This window comes from Polyodon spathula, chromosome 4 (assembly GCF_017654505.1).
Source record: "Polyodon spathula isolate WHYD16114869_AA chromosome 4, ASM1765450v1, whole genome shotgun sequence".
In the NCBI taxonomy this organism is placed as follows: domain Eukaryota; kingdom Metazoa; phylum Chordata; class Actinopteri; order Acipenseriformes; family Polyodontidae; genus Polyodon; species Polyodon spathula.
In genome coordinates this window covers 3,128,380-3,149,048 of record NC_054537.1, presented here as the reverse complement: position 1 = coordinate 3,149,048, position 20,669 = coordinate 3,128,380, and the positions used below count along the sequence as shown (strand labels likewise).

The 20,669-nt window shown below is 38.2% G+C and overlaps 1 protein-coding gene across 2 annotated transcripts in view; it reads right to left on the bottom strand.

Annotated features, from left to right (window-relative positions):
• LOC121314060 (RNA-binding protein 33-like) overlaps nucleotides 1-6,920 on the bottom strand; it is a 56,038-nt gene extending 49,118 nt beyond the window's left edge. For both annotated transcript variants that reach the window (XM_041246874.1, XM_041246875.1), the window contains exons 1-3: nucleotides 6,762-6,920; nucleotides 3,773-3,851; nucleotides 2,801-2,849 (exon numbers count right to left, since the gene is read on the bottom strand). In XM_041246874.1, the coding sequence (XP_041102808.1) occupies nucleotides 2,801-2,849; nucleotides 3,773-3,851; nucleotides 6,762-6,780 (147 nt within the window). In that variant the 5' untranslated portion in view covers nucleotides 6,781-6,920. The remainder of the gene's footprint in view (nucleotides 1-2,800; nucleotides 2,850-3,772; nucleotides 3,852-6,761) is intronic.
• Nucleotides 6,921-20,669: the final 13,749 nt, after the last annotated feature.

Sequence of the window (20,669 nt, the reverse complement as noted above, 5' to 3'; positions counted from 1 at the left end):
CTGAATACAGATAACCTTGTTACATTCTTGCATCTTGTGATTATTTAATGTTTTTGTCACTTATTATAAGGCACCACTATTTGCTTAAAGATAATACACAATAGTCTTCAATTAAGTACATGTACCACAATCTGTGTAAACAAGTCAAGTTCAGTCACAAGGTTTAAAATATAGTATCTGATGTAGAATCATTAAAAGATAAGGAATAAAAATGACTATCTAACATACCTCCGGATACACAAATCATAAACAATGCATGGGTTCAGCATTCAATTCCTACTTTATTAAAAACAAATGGGCACAAAATCACATAAAAAAGCCACATTAAAAGAGTACTGTACTAAAATTGTACAATGTCAGGAAGGTAATACATTGCGAGCAGCATATGATAATGTAAGGGTGAGGTTACAAAGACACACAGACATTAGGGTTTCATGACAACATGGATAACACAAGCAGCAACGACAGCAGCAGCGGCAGTGATGAATTTCATTCTGACCACATCAGATTAAGCACTGGCACATCAAACTGTCATGCAGGTCAGCAAGTTAGAAGATAACACAGAATTGTACTGTTCAAAAATGACTGAAAATAAATGCAGAGAAATGCATTTCAATCGGGTCTCAAGCACTCTCACTGTTTGGGATTTGAAATGTGCAAAGAATGACTACACCGTAAGGGTTTCTACAAACTACCTTATTTTATCAGTACTAGGAGAGTTAATAAGTTATTCAGACGTTAAATATTTAGAATGTTGTTTGATCTTTGTTAGAAATACGTATGTTAATATAAATGCTGGTCTTCATGTTTATACAGTAGTTACTGTACAGTGCAAGGGTCTGTGCTGATACTCATTTTCCAAGTTAATTCCCCTTTAATAAAGACACAAAGTATAAATTGTAAAACACAAAACAAACATTTCCCTCATTTACACAATTACTGAATACCAATCAATACTAATACCTCATTTCCATAATCAAGCCAACTCGAGTGCACTCAAGCGCTCCCGGGTTAGCCTGAATTTTCCAAAACTCGAGTTGAGGTGCAATGCGAGTTGGCTAAAAAAGTAGCTGTTCCAGGGTTTCCTGAGTTCGAGTTATTACGTGAGAAGGACAAGTCTCACTCATGTTATTGCGAGAGGTGGCCAGATAGTAACCAGGTAACCAGGTTACTGTATCATCATTATTGACACTGTCCTCGTTTTTTTTTCCCTGCATTGGATCACATTCCTACTCACAACCACAGAAAGCAGAACTTGACTTACATTTTGAAACACTTTTTTTATTTCAAGAAGATCATTGAAGCTGATTTTGAATGAACTGATCTCTCCAAACAGTAATCAGTGATAACGTTTCATCATGATTATGCAAGTTCATGTTAAATGTTGGGGTTCTTTTATTGCTAAGACACAGGATTCCACGATTAGCGACGTATTTCCTGCTCAGCCCGAATAAGGTCAGGCCAGCCTGCATAGTAAAATGGTACCAAAGAACTCAGGTACGCACTCGAATTTAACAAAACTCTCGAGTTTAACAAAAACATGGAAATGCAGGACAAGGGGGGCAATCATGGGGGCTAATCAAGTTGGTTTGACTATGGAAATGAGGTACAATTCGACAGTGTGATTTAGGTCCTGTCCACACTATGCCTTTAAAGCATATTAGCTGCATTTAAACCAGCTTAAGTGCTAAATACGGTTTGCATCCACAATACGCAGCATTTAATACCGTACTCAAGACCACCTCAGGGGTCAGGGATCACTACTGCAGAGATCAGTACTATCAGTACTATCAGGGATAGTACAGTGCTACTATATCATCTCAAAAAGCTCTACAAATGTCCATGATATTCTTTGAGCGCTGGATGTGGAAGCAGCTACCTCCTTTGTTATGTGTCTGACTTCTCAAAGGTGCAGTGGCTAGCTCTACTGCTGAGATACGCCCCCCACCCCACACCCTTTTCTCACTTGGCCATTGAAAGGTTTTCTCTGAGTTTTCCAGAGAGAAAATAACTAGAGACCTGTGCTTCACGTCTTTTTGATAATGTCAAACAGGGTCCGACATCGGACTGGAAAGGTAAAATTGTAACGCCAGATCTGGTCCAACATAGGACCACAAAGGGTTAAGCCCGACTAAACACGAAACAGTACTTCAGTGTGGATGCTTTGACCTGGATTAATGAGAACAGTTTTGAGTACGGTTCTCGAGATCGGTTATGTAGTGTGGACAGGGCCTTAATATAGAACCTGTCTTGATCAAACAAACATTTACATTTTTTACATTTTCTTGCCTTAAATTAGATCGGTTTACGATTTAAATTCCAAAGTAAACGTGTAGCCTTTTTTTTTTTTTTATTAATGCAATGGGGTCTGTTCAAATAAACTTAAGACAATAATACACATAGTTGAATAACTGGATTCTCATAATCTTGGGTTTTATAATAACAATAATAATCTTTTAAATGCGTAATGTCCCTGCTGTCCATATTTCAATAGGGTTTTTGACAAACTGTGTGGAAAATATCGGCTCTAGTGACATTTTCTTGTAAATAAACAAATAAATACACATTTATAAAGACCAGGTATAACCACTCCTTAAGTAGTAGAAGTGCCATCTAGAGTCCACACAGCCTTGCCTGGACTCTGCACCTGCTGCAGGCAAAGACACTGCCAGCTGGGGGCAGAGAAGGCTTTACTGAAAAGGCAGAGCCTGACTATTTCCCCGCTCCCATCAACACTAGTAAATGTTAGATCTTTGAGCACAATCACATAGGCTGATGAATAAACTGCACAGCAACGAACCTTTTTAGTAGAAAGCCAATCATCATCAAGCAAGTCGTATTCAAGATCACTGTAAAAATAAGAATACATGACAATTAGAACTATAACATCAAGTTTCTTTTACACAAATACTTGTCACCAGCTACAAAAAAAAAAAAAGATTTAATTAACTAGTCTTTTCAATCCTTTCATCTGAGTTGGGACATTAAATCATTACAACACCTGTTGTACTCAAAGTTTGACGCTACCAAAGCTTGTCATAAATGTAATCAAAGTTTATGACACTGCCAAAGCTGTTATGGCAGTGCCTTTATTTTGATTTAATCTTGATCTCAAAAACATTTTAGACATTGTCAAGTAATCATTCCCTGAATTTCGGTCTTTTTCCACAACAAAGTATCACTAAACTGTCAAATAACTAGACGGGCATTGATTTGTGCTCTACTGTTAATACTTGAAAATTGAAATTAATTTGACAGCCTTTTGCGCCTAGAGTCAAGCGACACCTTACTCCCTAATAATAGGTATAGCCTACAAGTCCCACGTTGAATTAATCATTAGGATTCCTCTAATTGGTATGAGACAAGCTTAGTTTATATATACGTTTTTGGCGTGCACATATGCTTAAAATAGTTTTGAATGACTTCATGTTTTCAGTGTAGGTTACAGACAGCGAGCAGTAGACGTTATCATCACTGGCTGACAGATCTGACTTTGCCATCTTATTAATGATGACCCTAAACTAATGTACTGTCGATCTAAAGAGATCTGTTGTATTCCCTAGGCACTCGATTCCAGCCTCATATTTTACACACAACGTGACTCTTAGCAAGAACTTGGCGAAAGTCCTTGAGCCAAAAAAAAATCCATTAAGGCCACACATTTAAACATGCAGGAACATAGGTCGAATTTAACATGTTTTCCATCATGAAATGAACTGGGATGACAACAATAACCCGCTCCACTTATGCCAAGTAATTCATTTTACTTTACCTGTCCATGTCCCCTGCTCCAGTTCTTCTTCTCCTTGACCTTTCAGCCCCTGGCTTGTCAAACTGATCAAACTCGTCATCTGTAAAACAGAGTAATCTGTTTTGAGACACTTGACATTCAGGATCACCAACATTTTTGCATGCAGCATGCACACTGAACCTTAATTAACTTGTGACTGCTTAAAACAAGATGCAGCTCAGATTTACTTGTACTGAAAAAAATCATATGTTTTGTGTTTCCCCTTATGTTTCCACTCGAATCGTTTTGGAAACATGTTCGTTATGCATGTGCGAATAACATATAAGCAATAATACCAGCAAGTATTACAAACCTTACATTGCGTCTCAAACCAAAAAACAAGGCCAGTTTAGCGAGCACCTTGAATAATACTAGCACTATCGATTGATTGGTTTGGGTGACCTCTGCGGTTTATAAGTAAAACAACAGCTAAAGAATTCTCAAACCTTGGTAAATTAAATTGCTCATATCCTGTAATCTGTAATTTATATACATACACACACGGCTCAAAATGAACGCCGGCCATACAGTAATTACCGCAATGCCCCTCAAAATGTATGGACTATGTCTATTCATGGCCATTATGGCTGCAGTGCTCTTTCAGCTAGGGCAACTAGAGAGATTAGGAATTGTTTGGATCCAAACAACATGATTATGTTGCACTAATTCCATACTTGTGTCAATATTTATGAATGCGCTATGATGTCGGTCTGTAAAAGTTAAAAAAGCATGCATAAACTGAAGCGTGAGAGGGATGAGATAGGAATCTGATCAAACACAAATGCCTGGAAGTCCAGAGGTTCTGTATTAACACCAGCAGAATATGGGAACCACGGGTTCATGCACCAGTTGTGGTGGTGATCAAACGTGTGCGAGTACATTTGCTTTAAATGAAATGTTGCATTCAATTTTTTTTTTTTTTTTTTTTAATAAGAACGAAAAACAAAAACACACATGCTATTAACAGTATTATAATGAAGGGCTGAAATGCAGCAAAAGATCAATTAAACAAAAAAAAAAAAATCAAAGCTTACTGTATCAAGCTGAAAAGTTCTCTTTGTGAACTCCAATAAACCAATGATGTCTTTGGCACTCAAACTGTTGGGTGCCTAAAGAGTTTTGTACTAAAACAAGGTCAGCTGTTGCTGTTATTTCTCAAACTGAATATTGAGAACAGTGACAGCAAAACACAAATAGGTGGGACTGTAATTAGGAAGGGTACTCCTGAAAAAAAAAATACACTGCAGCTTACTTGACTGCAGCAGAAAAACTGTCATTCACTAAACTTAGCTTCCAGACTGTAACAATGAATATAACAGTCTACAATATGATACAGTGTTTACTGTGGTGTATTTACTTTAGTAAATGACAGAATGGACTCACTGAAACTTTTCAGTGAGTCTATGACTATGTCTATGACTCACTGAAAACTGTTCAGTCTTGAACAAAGAAGACTACGTGGCGACCTAATTCAAGCATTCAAAATTCTAAAAGGTATTGACAGTGTCGACCCATGGGACTTTTTCAGCCTGAAAAAAGAAACAAGGACCAGGGGTCACAAATGGAGTTTAGAAAAAGGGGCATTCAGAACAGAAAATAGGAGACACTTTTTTACACAGAGAATTGTGAGGGTCTGGAATCAACTCCCCAGTAATGTTGTTGAAGCTGACACCCTGGGATCCTTCAAGAAGCTGCTTGATGAGATTTTGGGATCAATAAGCTACTAACAACCAAACGAGCAAGATGGGCCGAATGGCCTCCTCTCGTTTGTAAACTTTCTTATGTTCTTATGTTCTTATGAGACTGAGACCAGGACTCCACTACACTGCGCACGCAAGCTGCAGCATGCCACTTCCCATACAAATGGACACAGTTAGAGGTGTAGTCACCAATTCCCTACACAACCCTTGCAAGATATCTCAAATATAAAACGCAGAGTTCATCACAGTCATCAGCTGCCTAGATTACCTATTCAACAAGTGAGTAAAATAAGCTAATGTGTTAGTATCATTTTAGTGTCTTAACAACAACCAACTTGCTCTTAAAGTGGCAGTTGTATTTGCCGACCCTTTTTTTTTGGACTTGGAGCCATTGGCTTCTGGAAAAATGCTAGTCTGGAGCCCTGTCTAGGCTGCTGACTGAAAACAAAATAAATTGTTATCTTTAAATATACAGACATACTTTCCACAGTAGTATGTCTAGAGCGTCAATCTGTAAATAGAGCAACTAGTTGTTGGCTACATCCCAAAAGCCTGTACAGTACTGCTGAGCAATGAGTTTCACTGTATGAAAAACAAACCAGAGATGGAAATTAGGCTTTTATTGCATAGCAGTTTCTCCCATTCTAGGTTTTACTACAAGCTTGATTAGACACAGTAGGTAACAAGCTGAGGTGAATGGATCAAACTGCTATGCAATGGAAGTCTTATTTCCATCTCTGCAATGCTGTTATTTTTATTTTTGGTAATGCTACTTTTTAAATGTACATTTGGGACCAGGTATCAGGTGTTAAAATCTACATAATTATAAATGTGCAAAAAACTTGCTTAGCCCACATGCAACAAAAAGGGTCAATTCAGGTTCTGTAAAATAAGATTAACTTTCAAGCTGCAACCAGCGAACACAAATATACACAAAGTCAAAATCGAGTAGGATACTGTAATCCTCACAACATACACTGTGGTAGGCTGTACAGAATGTAGCACTCTAGCAATGCACGCTCGCAGTAGCTAAACTAAACCCAACCTGCAAACATTTTATATAGTGTACATCGCATGTGTTTTACGTTGAACAACATTCAAACTAACTAAATGACCATAAGCTACGAATACCCGAAAGACGCTAACTGAGCTCAGTCGTCTGCTGAACGCTAGGCCCTCACCCTGCTTGTTTGAGACCGTCGCCACTCGGGTCATTCGTCTAATCTTCACTTTTGTTTACAAATGATATTGTATTGAAATATTACCCATACCTTTTGCACTCGCAGCCATTTTTACTGGAGGGCGTCTTAAACACCAGAGTGCATTAAAATGACGTCTGAACAGTAAGGAAACCAAAAAGCAGCCGTATTCGAGGCTTTGTGTATATTCTTCTACCGCAGTTTCAAGATAACCTAAACATGGCCGGCTGCCGCTGGCAGCGGTGCATTCTGGGACAGGGAAGGCGCAGTGCAGTCTGCGAGCGTGCGCAGGTCTTGGGAGAGGGGTTGCTCTTTCACAGCAATCCAGAGTTGCATAAACTAGGGCTTTAATTACTTCAAAGAAGTGCTGTTCAGTTAAGCAATGAAATATCCGGTACGAGGCTCGACTGCTGAGTTCAAAATTTAATGACATTGTTTTTTTTTGTTTGTATATAGGCGCATTTAGAATTTTAGCAAGTCATCTTTTTTGTTAAGTTGCTTCGAGTCTTCACTTTAACGACTGATTTGATGTACTTTTCCCAGTCTCGAATGTTAATGCTTCAGTTCATTTAATGATTAACTGCTGAAGGCACCAGTGCTCGGACAATGGGCGCAGGTAAATGTTTGTGCGGTGCATGTTCACAAGAGAGAGGTAAATCGACTAGTAAGTGTATTTTTTTAAGTGCATTTGATTTTATGTGTTCACTGATTGACTGGTCCTTGTTTATTGCTGTTTTATAAAATAGTAAAAATATGTATAATTTAACAATTATTGGCTGCGATTGAATAATATGAATCCAATTAATAAAACCCATTCACTTTGACGTTATTCTGATTTTAGGATATGGTTTAGTTTAAAGTTTCGGTGTAAAATAAAACATTGGCACAAGCTCTTGTCTGAAATGACCCAGATGTACGGCCAGCCCTGGTCCTGGAGAGCCACAATCCCGCAGGTTTCCTGGGTATCTGTAAATCGTCAATGGCTAAAGAACTGGAAAAAAATGTTAGTGTTGACCAATTAATAAAATAACTGATTCAATTAAGCAATTGAGAACTCAGTGGAACATAATCCAGAAGACACTCCGGCTCTCCAGGACAAGGGTTGGCCAGCTCTGCTGTACAGCTATGGCCAACGGTTTTGCATCATTTTGTTTCAGAAAAGTTGATTGAAACCTACTGAATAATTTGATCTTAACATATTGAATTACATACCACTTTGTAGTTTTCCATATAGTTTTTTTTTTTTTTTCTTAATGTGACATTTCAAAATCTTACATGAAGTACTGTAGAAATGTTATGGCTTCCAGTAGACTTTTACAATATAACTGTAGTTTCTTTGATTACATGATGTTAAATAAAATATCTATATTATGGTTCACATAGGTTTTTTTGTTTGTTTTTTTTTTTTTTTTTTTTAAATGATGTCTCAATCTTTTAAAATTTTGGCCACAGCTGTAGTGATTTGTTATCATACTTAATAAGGGATGTTTTACTACTAGGTCTTTCTCTTCATTCATGCTTCGTTATGTGTAATATTCAGCATTACATGTGCTTCTTTACAACACTGTCCTGACCTATACCAGGGTAAACTCTATCCACATGCAAAAAACATTGCATCAACCAGGTCATGGCTTATACCAGTTATTAATAGATATGTCTATATGGAAATGTCAGGATCAAACGGCAGATCAATATGATAAGTAAATATGGATATGGAAAGTTAGACGTATACAGTACATACACATTGTGAACTTATTTACCAAACTATATACCAAAACTGCATGTGTGATAGCTATCAAATTCCAGACAGAATTATTCGCAGCAATCTGATATGCATTTTATAAAATGTACCGCTCGTGTTTTTGAGAATTTTGCCACACTACAGCAAAAAAGAAAAAGACATTAGCATCAAAGATTAATAATCCCATTCTTCTATTGAGAACACGGTGTTGGCCTACACAGAAACACACTCATGCTAAGGACTGGCTGAAACATTTAGCTTTACATTCATGGACATCAGTTAAGACCTAACTATTTTATTTATCCCGGATTATACTCATTGAGATGCAAACGTCTCTTTTTTTAAGCAGCTTACAATTCACAGGCAGGCTTTAAAACCAGGCTTTGAAACGTAATGTATTCACTTGAATTTAATACATGTAAAATAAAGCATTCCCCCTGAAGAATATCAGCTCACGTGTTAGTGCAGTGTAACAGTGCACAGGGCTTAGCAGGTATGCATTATCTTATATAACTGCTGAACGAATATACAAATTAGAAGCTGAGTAATTCAATACACTACAAGCATTGAAGTGTAGGTCTGATTACACTGGGCGCGGTAGCGGAAAGCGGTAAACCGTGTGGCAAAAAAAAAAAGAATGTATTGTTTTGAATAGGTGCAATTACACTGAGCGCAGAACGGGAAGGTGGCACGGCGGAAAACTGCATGGCATAGAAACCAGAGGATTTATAGAAAATACCGCATGGCAAATCTCCATCTAGACCAATGGTGCACAACTCGGTCCTGGAGGGCCAGAGTCCCAGCAGGTTTTTATTCCAACTGCACAAAGTACTTTATTGGACCTAATTAGAAGCTTAATTGGTCCAATTAACTAATTTAGGGTCTGGTTAGAACTAAAACCAGGACACCGACCCTCCATGGCCTGAGTTGTGCACCACTGATCTAGACCAATCAGCGGAAGTGCTGTGTGACGTTATTCTCACTATGAGAGACGGTGAACGGAAGACTGATTTTCAAGGTACAAAAATGCCCTCAACCTGTCCAGATTATAAGGATAAGCTAAACAAGCAAGGTGGCTGGGACACCATCGTGGCCAAACTGGACATGTCAGGTAAAAACATATTTGCACTTGAAGAGCAACAGAAAACATATATACTATATAGCACTCTGCCATACCTCCAAGCAAAACACTTTCAAATTGAAAAAAAAGAGGCCAGATAAACAGTTCAGTCATGCAATGCACATTACCGGTATCTTTATATGGTGTGGAATATTGTTTGGTTCAGACAAGAGTTAAAGATTTTTTAAAAAAACTCTATATATATATATATATATATATATATATATATATATATATATATATATATATATATACACACACACACACACACACACACACACACACACACACAGCTCTGGAAAAAATTAAGAGACCACTGCAAAATTATCAGTTTCTCTGGTTTTACTATTTATAGGTATGTGTTTGGGTAAAATGAACATCTTTGTTTATTTCTATAAACTACTAACAACATTTCTCCCAAATTCCAAATAAAAATATTGTCATTTAGAGCATTTATTTGCAGAAAATGACAATTGGTCACACTTTGATTGACCTGGCTGTGTGGCATGGAGCATTGTCCTGCTGGAAAAACCAATCCTCAGAGTTGGGGAACATTGTCAGAGCAGAAGGAAGCAAGTTTTCTTCCAGGACAACCTTGTACTTGGCTTGATTCATGCCAAAGCTGCCCGATTCCAGCCTTGCTGAAGCACCCCCAGATCATCACCGATCCTCCACCACATTTCACAGTGGGTGCGAGACACTGTGGCTTGTAGGCCTCTCCAGGTCTCCGTCTAACCATTAGACGACCAGGTGTTGGGCAAAGCTGAAAATTGGACTCATCTGGGGGTTCTTCAGCAAGGCTGGAATCGGGCAGATTTGTCTTTGTGAAGGGCGCATGAATCAAGCCAAGTACAAGGTTGTCCTGGAAGAAAACTTGCTTCCTTCTGCTCTGACAGTGTTCCTCAACTGTGAGGATTGTTTTTTCCAGTAGGACAATGCTCCATGTCACACAGCCAGGTCAATCAAGGTGTGGATGGAGGACCACCAGATCAAGACCCCGTCATGGCCAGCCCAATCTCCAGACCTGAACCCCATTGAAAACCTCTGGAATGTGATCAAGAGGAAGATGGGTGGTCACAAGCCATCAAACAAAGCCGAGCTGCTTGAATTTTTGCGCCAGGAGTAGCATAAAGTCACCCAACATCAATGTGAAAGACTGGTGGAGAGCATGCCAAGACGCATGAACGCTGTGCTTGAAAATCAGGGTTATTCCACCAAATATTTTTTTCTGAACTCTTCCTAAATTAAAACATTAATATTGTGTTGTTTATCCATGAATCTGAACTTATTTTCTTTGCATTATTCGAGGTCTGACAACACTCCATCTTTTTTGTTATTTTGACCAGTTGTCATTTTCTGCAAATAAATGCTCTAAATGACAATATTTTTATTTGGAATTTGGGAGAAATGTTGTCAGTAGTTTATTGAAATAAACAAAGATGTTCATTTTACCCAAACACATACCTATATATAGTAAAACCAGAGAAACTGATAATTTTGCAGTGGTCTCTTAATTTTTTCCAGCGCTCTATATATATATATTATACACATATATACACATATACACATACACACACAGTTTTCATTTTGTTGGCTTTAAAGATTGCAGTCATGACACAAGTAGGAATTTATGTGTTCTATACACAACCTACTCCACACATTCAAAGCAAACACAAAAAGAAAGAAATAAATAGATAATATGAAATAAAAATGGAAAAGTCATGATTGCATAAGTGTTCAAACTCTTTGCTGTGGCAAACCTAAATTAATTCAGGTTTACAAAATGACCTTAACGAGCCACACAATTAGTTGAATGGCCTCTGTCTGTGTGCAATATTAGTGGTTCTCATGATTTCAGAATAAAAACACCTGTCTCTGTGAGGTTCCTTGGTCAGGTAGTGAATTTCAAGCAAAGACTCAACCATGAAGACCAAGGAGCGTTCAAAGTAATTAGGGGATAAAGTCATTGAAAAGCACAGATCAGGAGAAATATCTTAGTCACTGAATATCCCTGTGAGCACAGTCTACTTAATCATCAAGAAATGGAAGGTGCATTGTACCACCCAGACACTACCTAGATCAGGCCGTCCCTCCAAACTGAGCAGCCGGGTGAGGCCAACAACAACTTTGAAAGAGCTACAGAGATCAGTGGCTGAGATGGGAGAAAATGTGCATCAGTCAAAAATATCCAGAACACTTCACAAAAGCAACCTGTATGGCAGGGTGGCAAGAAGGAAGCCATTACTAAAGAAAAGCCATCTCAAAGCCCGCATGGAGTTTGCAACAAAGCACCTGAGTGATCCTGCAAAAATGTGGTAAAAGAAGTTGTGGTCAGACGAGACCAAATTGGAACTTTTTGGTCTAAATGCCAAGCGTTACCTTTGGCGCAGACCCAACACAGCACATCTCCCAGTCAACACCTTCCCTACAGTCAAGCATGGTGGTGACAGCATCATGCTATGGGGATGCATCTCCTCAGCAGGGACTGGAAAACGTGTTTGGATTGAAGGAAAAATGGACGAAGCAAAGTACAGGCAAATACTAGAAGGAAAAACTGTTTCAGTCTGCTTAAAAACTTAAAACTGGGGCAAAAATTCACCTTTCAGCAGGACAATGATCCAAAGCACAAGGCCAAAGCTACACTGAAGTGGCTTAAGAATAAGCGAATGTCCTTGAGTGGCACAGTCAAAGTCCTGACTTGAATCCTATTGAGAGCATGTGAAAAGACTTGAAAACTGCTGTCCATAAGTGATCCCCAAGCAACTTGAGAGAGCCTGAGCAAATCTGCCAAGAAGAATGGGCACAAATTGCACCAAGCTGGTGTGCATAGTTGGTAGAGACTTACCCAAAATGACTTGCAGCTGTAATTGCTGCCAAAGGTGCTTCCACCAAATATTGAGTTGATGGGTCTGAATACTTATACAATCAACATATTTCAGTTTTTTCTCTTTAGTTTTTGTTGAGATTTACTGTAACTTATCTTACCCTTAGAAGTCTTCAGTTTGAACATTCAAGTTTTGAATAAAATATTAAGTTTAAAAACATGTGTATGCATCATTTTGTAATTTCACAAAATGGGACACCATAGGAAGGGTCTGAATACTTTTGCAAGGCACTGTATATATAAAAACCTTTTTATTTTAGTTTTAACGTGGTTGAATGAAACATTCTCTTTTTTCTTGCCAAAAGCTGCAGTGCTACTATGTTTTAAAATTGTTCTGCCTGAAGAAAAAAGCCATAACAGCTTCTCCCAAGTTATCGCGATAATTAGCATTTGTTGAAATTCAAAATTAACGATAGCAGCTGTTGTGTACATTGTGTTACAAAAAGCAAAAGAGAGAGGTACATTTTACTAACATTTCTGGTCAAGTGTTTATGATTTGTTTTGTGAATTGTCAGTAAAAATGAATAGCCTAGCTTATAAGATCTATCACGTCAAGCAACTAAGATGATTTAAAATTGCAAAATGATAGCTGGTGCCCATTCAACTAATGTAAAGTTACTGAGTCGAAGAGGGGAACGAAAAGCTAAACTCGCGCCACTGGTAGTTTTCATTTTTTTATTTTATTTTTTATTCTCGTTTTGAGCTGGTGAACTCTAAGTGACGCCCCTGTTCTGGTGATTTCAGAGTGATGCATCCCATTGTGAATCTGTAGAAAACCTGAACAAACATTTAACAAATGTCTGGATTGTGATCAGGGCTGGGGGTCAATTCCTGTTTTTCAATTCCAACACATCATTAATCAAAATGGCAATTAGCAGTTTTCTCTTAAAATTAGCTTCTCACAGTGGCAACACATTACTTAAATAAAAGTCACTGTTAGTCAGTTAAATTGGCTTCAAATGAAAGCAGCTGAACAATCACAACAATTATTATGTCTCTAAAATATCAATTCCATTAAAGGAACTGGAATTGGGAATTTATTTTAAAAAGGAATTGGAAATGGACTTTGCAATTGAAAAACAGGAATTGATCACAACCCCTTGCCTTGTGCTGAATATCATTATGATCTTTTCTAGTATTAAAGGCTTAGTTATCACACCAGCAAAGAGCAGAATAGGGGAGGTGGTAAGGAAAGGAGCACGTGAGGGCCAACTCCTGGGTTCTTCCAGTTTCCACACACACAGTAGCAATACCAACCTAGATCCTAATCAGAAAAAAAAAAAGTTAGATTATTATCATAGCCCTGGTTCCCTGAAACAGAAATGTATCCATTACTGAATGGGTATTTACCTCCTAAAGACCAAAATCCTGAATATTCTATACCAAAGCTGCTCACTGAGCCTGTGGCGCAGTCATAACTCCGACCCCAAGGTATTAAAAGGATTGCACTCACAGATCTCAGCGTCATTTTTCCTTCAAGCCTGCTACAATCATGGACGCAGTGGCCTTAATGGTTAATGGTACATTTCTATTTCAGGGAGCCAGGTTTACGATACTAACCTAACATTCCCTTTCAAGTCCGAAATGTTACCAGTACAGAATGGACTTGGAGACGAGGATTGGTCATGAAAGACAAAATAATACATTTACCAACAGGGCTTTGCCCTTCCCCCTGTTTACACGCAGGGCTCTGCCCTGCCCAAACAAGCAGCTTCTCTCACTCGGCTCTGCCTGCGCTGATGTGGGCACCCCCCTGCCTCCCTGTTGATGCTCCTGCCGAAACCAAGCGAATACAGCAGTCTAATTCTTGTTTTTAGCGCACCCCATTTTTTGTTTCCTACAGCAGCCCTCTTGGAGTCAATCTTATCAAGAAAACCTTAGTTTATCTTTATCTTTTTAGCCATCCATGAAATTATAGCTTCTGCAACATTTATATCTTTTGAAACTACTGCTTGAGTTTCACCTTTTCTTACTCTGTCCACCGCATCGAGTTTCATTTTAACAAATTTACTTTTTTTTGCTGTCTGCCATGCTTTGTACTGTATATCTGGAATGTTCACCCAATGTTTGTGAGTCAAATTGCATTATGTGGGAAATGGGAGCCATTACCTTTCTGCGTTATAACCGATTCCGATTGCTGTGAGACGATATGTCTCGTCAGACACTGATAGGGACATTTTTCAGAAATGCTGCTTCAAATACAGCTGCAAGTGAAAAAGAAACATAACTGGACATGCCTGAAGATCCAGAAGACATTGAAACTACTACAAAGCCTTCAACAAGCAAGAAAATAAAGAGATCATACAACCCTGAGAAAAAGTTTGTGTGGGTACGACACAAAAATATCGATGGCACTCACAAAATATTTTGCCAGTTTTGCATAAAAGCTGCATGTAAAAACTGATTTACTAAAGGCTTTGTTAATATGCAAGTTTCTTCCCTGCCAGCACACAGGGAAGTGCAGCGACCATATTCTAGCTATACTTACACTGAAGCAGCAAGCTACCATGAAAAAGCACTGCGATAAAGCAAGGCAGTCATGAGGCAGCAAACTGGTTACTCAGTGACATTGATTACACAAAATGAAATTCCAAGTTACCGGTTTAGCGAATACGTACGCTAAAATATCAATAACGTTTGAAAACAAATGATTTAATGGTTTTCATTTATGTTTAATCAAAGATATGAATGCACAAGGATTTTTTCTACGTGTAATTTTGAATATCTGTATGTGTAGAGTGAGCATAGCCGGTTCATCTTGTGTGGTGACCGGTAAAATATTTAGCAACAGGTCCCTGTGACAGGCTGCAGTTTTTCCTAGCAGGAATGCTGCTGTAGTGCACACAATACATGTAATAGAAAATTATTACAGCAATTAGTTTAAATATAATTTGTGTAAAACACAACAAATGCTAAATATAAAGTGACAGAAGTAACAAAGTACTTAACTGAACAAGGCTTTCCAATCAGGTCATTTCTTGAAAGGAAAAAATGGCACTGAGATCTTTGCACGCTGTACTTTTAGGGGCGTGGTCATGCCTGCATCAGAGGCTGAGTGAGCAGCTTTGGTATATAATATTCAGGATTTGAGTCTTTAGGAGGGAAATACCCATTCAGTAATGGTTACATTTCGTACTTGAAAAGGAACTGCACATTCAGTATAATGTTTATCAAATTGCAAAATCTTAAAACAATGTGAAGTGTTGATATTTAACAACTGCTTGCGATTTAAAAAAAAAAAAAAAACAGATGCCAATGTTTTGCATGTTGTTGACTTAATTTAAATTGAAAAGGAACCAGTGCTCCAAAGCAACTCTATTAGTACCATTTCTCAGGTAAAAGGTAATTGAATTGAGCACTGTTGAAATGCATGTATGCCAGTCCCAGGGATCTGTAGGATATTTTGAAACAAGAGCAGAGGCAAAAGGACATTTTTTAGAATATATTACAATCACTGGTAGAAATTTGTAAGAAACCATTTCAAACAGTATTTTAACTGATATTTTTAATTTGGTCTTTGGCTTTATCCTTGCAAGTTTCAATTTGCAAGTGTTACATTATATACAAAACTTTGAAGAGTGGTTACTAGTCATCTCTAATACACTGCAATTTAATTTTGAATTCAGTATCAATTTACATGGCATCAATCCGTCAGTCGAACATGAAGCCTGCTAAACCCAAGAACACGTCAGAAAGTATGGAAAGACACTGAGCTCTAGGGTTATAGGGAGTGATGGCAAGTAAGTAATTTACTCAGTGTCAGCATTCCTTACATTTCTGGCCTTTTGGGGCTTCAGGTATTGTTTATGAAGGCTATCAAACTAAAATGAAAATTGCTAGAGTTCGTTAAGCTCGACTAAAGGGACTTTGCTCAAGACCACTGAACCGAAATGAAACTCACAGGAGGAACAGAGAAATACAAAGAATATGAGTGGAGCTGAAACACAGCCGAGGACTAGACCACACCCGTGGTGTTCAACCCGCTACGTGATCCGCTGCATGGAACAGGCTGTTTCAGAGCCTTTCAAGGTCAATACCTATAAGCCAGAAGGATAAAGAGGATAAGAAGTAAGATTTTTAATTTAGGAAACTATACAGGGACTTTCCTGGAGTAAGACAGGCAGTGAATTGTGATGCTGAAAGGTATCAGAGGATCAGAAGTTGAGCCAGCATTATTTTTTATTCTTCAATACCAGATTGATAAACCAGCGTGATGTCTCACTGGTTTTCAAGTGCAGCACCTGTTCATGAGATCGATTCTTTCAGTGCAGTATAATAAAGCTGCCAATCTGTTAACATTCAATAGGCAAGATGAGTCGGTTACAGCTGGTGTCATTTACCACGGAAGTGTCATGCTGAGCAATGTAATCTGATGACCTTCTCTTAGTCTAGAGGTCAGTTTTGAGAAGTGGCGACCAACACTCTCCTAGCAAACATCTGGTATAGGTATGAAATATCACAGCTTTATTTTCTTAACCCTTTGCTGCCCAGTGTCCAGTATACCTGACATTGAGAGAATATGCATTAAACGGGTATGGAAACCCTGGGCAGTAAAGGTTAACTAGTGTATTCTTGTTGTTGTTTACTTTCATTTTGTATACCATTTCTGTTTCAGACATCACATCCTCAAACATGTCCTCTCTCCAAGTGCAGCTGGCTCACGAGTGTGTAGCCTGTCCCCTGCAACACGCTGCCCCTAGTGGACATAGGAAACACCATGTGTAGGATTTATTAATACACATAAGTTCATCTTTTTCTTTAAGATTCTCTGAGTACTAATGACACACAAAGTGAACCGAAACAACAAGAAGAACACGTTAGTTAAGACAACTGATATTTCCCCATACAGGAATTTAAAAGATGAATGCAATTAAAAAACAAAATAAAATGAAACTGTTTGAACTGCTTTTGGACCCACAGTCTTCTTTATTGGTTTGGAAACCATGACAAGCCAACCCCCATTGTGTTTTAATACTCTTCAGACATGCTTCATATAGTATGTGCATTTACAATATATTGTAACGGGCAGCCTCAGGTGAATAAACCCAGTGTTTAGGGTGTTAGTCTGTGATCACAGCCTGGCATCTGGGTTTCAGTCAAAAGCCACTAGTACCAAACAAGAAGAGGCAAAACGGTTGCTGTTTTCCAGAGAGTATAAGAGCTGGAAACAGGGAGAAAGCAATATACTAGGGGTATTAATTCAGAGATCACACTGGTGCTGTCAAACAGGCAGCAGCTTCTACCATGGTCTGTAGCTGTTTTTCAACCACTCTGAGATCTGCCAGAGATTAACAGAAAAATGACACAAGCACAGTACCACAATATCCTGGTTCATCATGTCCTGCCTTGTGGAGAAAGTCTGCTTGGTTCACGATTTCAGATCCTACATTGAAAAACGTGCCAAACACTACTTAGGTAGTTACGACACTGGAGAAACCAACAGTTATTGCCTTGGATTAGTCTTGAATATAATCCAATAGAGGACCTATGGTTATACTCAAGCCTCAAGGGCAACTAAAGCAGTAACCGGTGGTGGATCATGCTGCAGCAGAACTGTCTGGGCTGATTTCTGGCTCAGCTAGTGCTATCAGTAATGAATTCATGTGACATGACAATGAAACATAGACCAACTTACTATCAGTTAGGGGGTTGTAGCCTACAGAATCATTCCATAAAGCCTACCTGTTGTGCAAGTCTCTTATTCTTTTTACACTTGGTACAATACTAGTTTTATTTATATCTTTTGTTTTTTTTAACCAGGGAAATTCTCCATTGAGATTAATGCTCTAATTTACAAAGCCAGCAACCCATTTACACATGACTGTTTCAAGACAAAAACTTAAAATCATCTCACACAATCAGAGCAGTTCCTAGGTGCTCATGCAGCAGTTTCTTTAAAAAGTTATCAACGATGCTAAACTGTAGAAAATCGTGAGAGAATGGGGCACCAAAATGCTTTGGGCTCCCTGGACATTTCGTATATCTAGAGACACTCATTTATGATGAAACGTTATTTGAACATACAGTACTTCCACATGCGATTGAGGGTATCATAATCTGGGGATATATAAAGGAATCTGTTTGCATGTCAAACTTTTTTTTTTACATGTACATACAGTGGGTAATAATGAGTTATGTTGATTCACTTTTTAATGTCATTAATGCCTATAACTATGGAATTTGAATAATGACCAAAAATGCAGTGCAACAGCCCTGTTGTTTCCCACTTTTGTGCTATAGACACTGTTTTCTGTACTCCTCTATCCTCCACCTGCACATCATGAAGAATGGAATACTATCACTAGATCAATGAAAGAGCCTTGCCACTAGGAACACAATCCACAGGGAGTCACAGCAATGCCTTCATTCATGTTCTTAACTAACCAGATTCTTTTTAAAATGAACAGACATGCTTGTCGTAACGTGTGTGTTCATTCAAAAGTGTACATTAGACATGGCCACTTTAATGTTTGTTTTGCTCACCTGAGCTACACCAGAGTCGATAGATGACATTTCCAACCTTTGACTGCTGCAATGCAGCGGTACAGTGACAGCAGCATTCCAGATGTTCTATTCTTAGCAAAACAGAGTGGCAAGCAGGTTGAAGGCAGCAGGGATGGTTACATTTTTTAGTATAAAACAGAAAATGATTTTGTGACTCATCGGTTACATTATGTTTCTCCCTACGGACAGGAATAACAATGCAATGTGGATTGTGTGGCTAGTGGGAAGGTTCTTTGATAGATCTAGTGATATCATTCTATTCTTTGAGATCCAGTCCATGCAGATGTAGAGGATAAGAGTACAAAACCAGAGGTCATTCAGTCTGTAACAGAAAAGTGGGAAGCAGGGCTGTGCTGTTCAAGGTATTGCAATGCCAGCGACGCAGTGCTTTGGGATATATGCTGCGCTGCTCCACTGCTAGATGCATTACATTAGAAGGAGGTGAAGATCATCAATAGTGTGTAAAAGCATTGCAGAGAATACCAGAGCTAATGAAACCAGCTTTTCTAAAATGTATAAACCTGCCTCCCAATCCCACTGTCATTTTAATGTAGCCATTGATTTTGATACATTACCCCTGGTGGAAAACACTAGCAGGATACTGAGTTAAGGGATGGCAGTTCTTAGATTCACCACTGTTTAGTGTACCCCTTTGTGCATCAGAGCAAGACGACAAGTTTCTGTGTAGAGAGAACTCTGAGCTTCCCAGTTTAGACAATCTTGAGAGTATGAAAAAAGCAATGCTACAAAATGAGATATAAACAAAAAACTAAGAAAACATTCAGTCAGGAAGATTTAAACACCACAAAAGGAAATCAACATACACCCAAGCAGTACATGTGATGCTGTTTACTCTAGAACTCATTTAGTTCATGCTCATGGTCACAGTAGGGTTGGAGGTGTTATTTTTTTTGTTAAAATATTTGCTGTATCATTCTTGATAAAGCACAGCCATTTACATGTCTTACTAGGGCATCCCATGGATCTCTATTAACATACAGTTCATTAATATTCATTAAGATAAGACAGGAGAAGAGATTGGGTTATAAAATATTAACATGTTAACAGCTGTTTCTTTAGTGTCACTTTCAACCAGCAGCTGGAAGGCAGTGGGCTCTGCATGTATAGGTTTCAGATGAAACCTGAAAAATTCCTGTTACAGATTTTATGTTCTGGTGCACTAATAAATGCTGGTAAAACCAAGGTTAAATAATCCCACAGTTTCTACTTAGTTGCTGCGTATTTTTTTATTACTATTATTATTATTTATTATTATTATTATTATTATTATTATTATTATTATTATTATTATTATTCATTTGGATTTTCATACTACTTGATACTATAACTGATGACCGTCATGTTTTTATAATTATGATTTTTGTTTTAGGATCTCTCTAAAGAACAAAAATGCATGGTTTCTGCACACATTATGTCTTTCATCTTTATGAGTAGTCCCCTGTCATATAAGTGACACTATAATTAAAGCACCACTAATAATCTGAAGACACTTTATCTTTCCTGTATCACTACAGACCTCCCCCTTTCTCCAGTGGTGTTTATTTGTTTAAGTGCTTGGTGGGGTGCTGATTCTAATCAGCTGCAGTATGTGTTGAGGTGCTGACACACAGTAAATGTGAGGGAATTAGTGTGCCTATACATAGCTCAGGGAAAACCTGATCCTTTTGAAATGTCCTTAGAGACTGGACAAATTTAAAAGAAACCACAAAC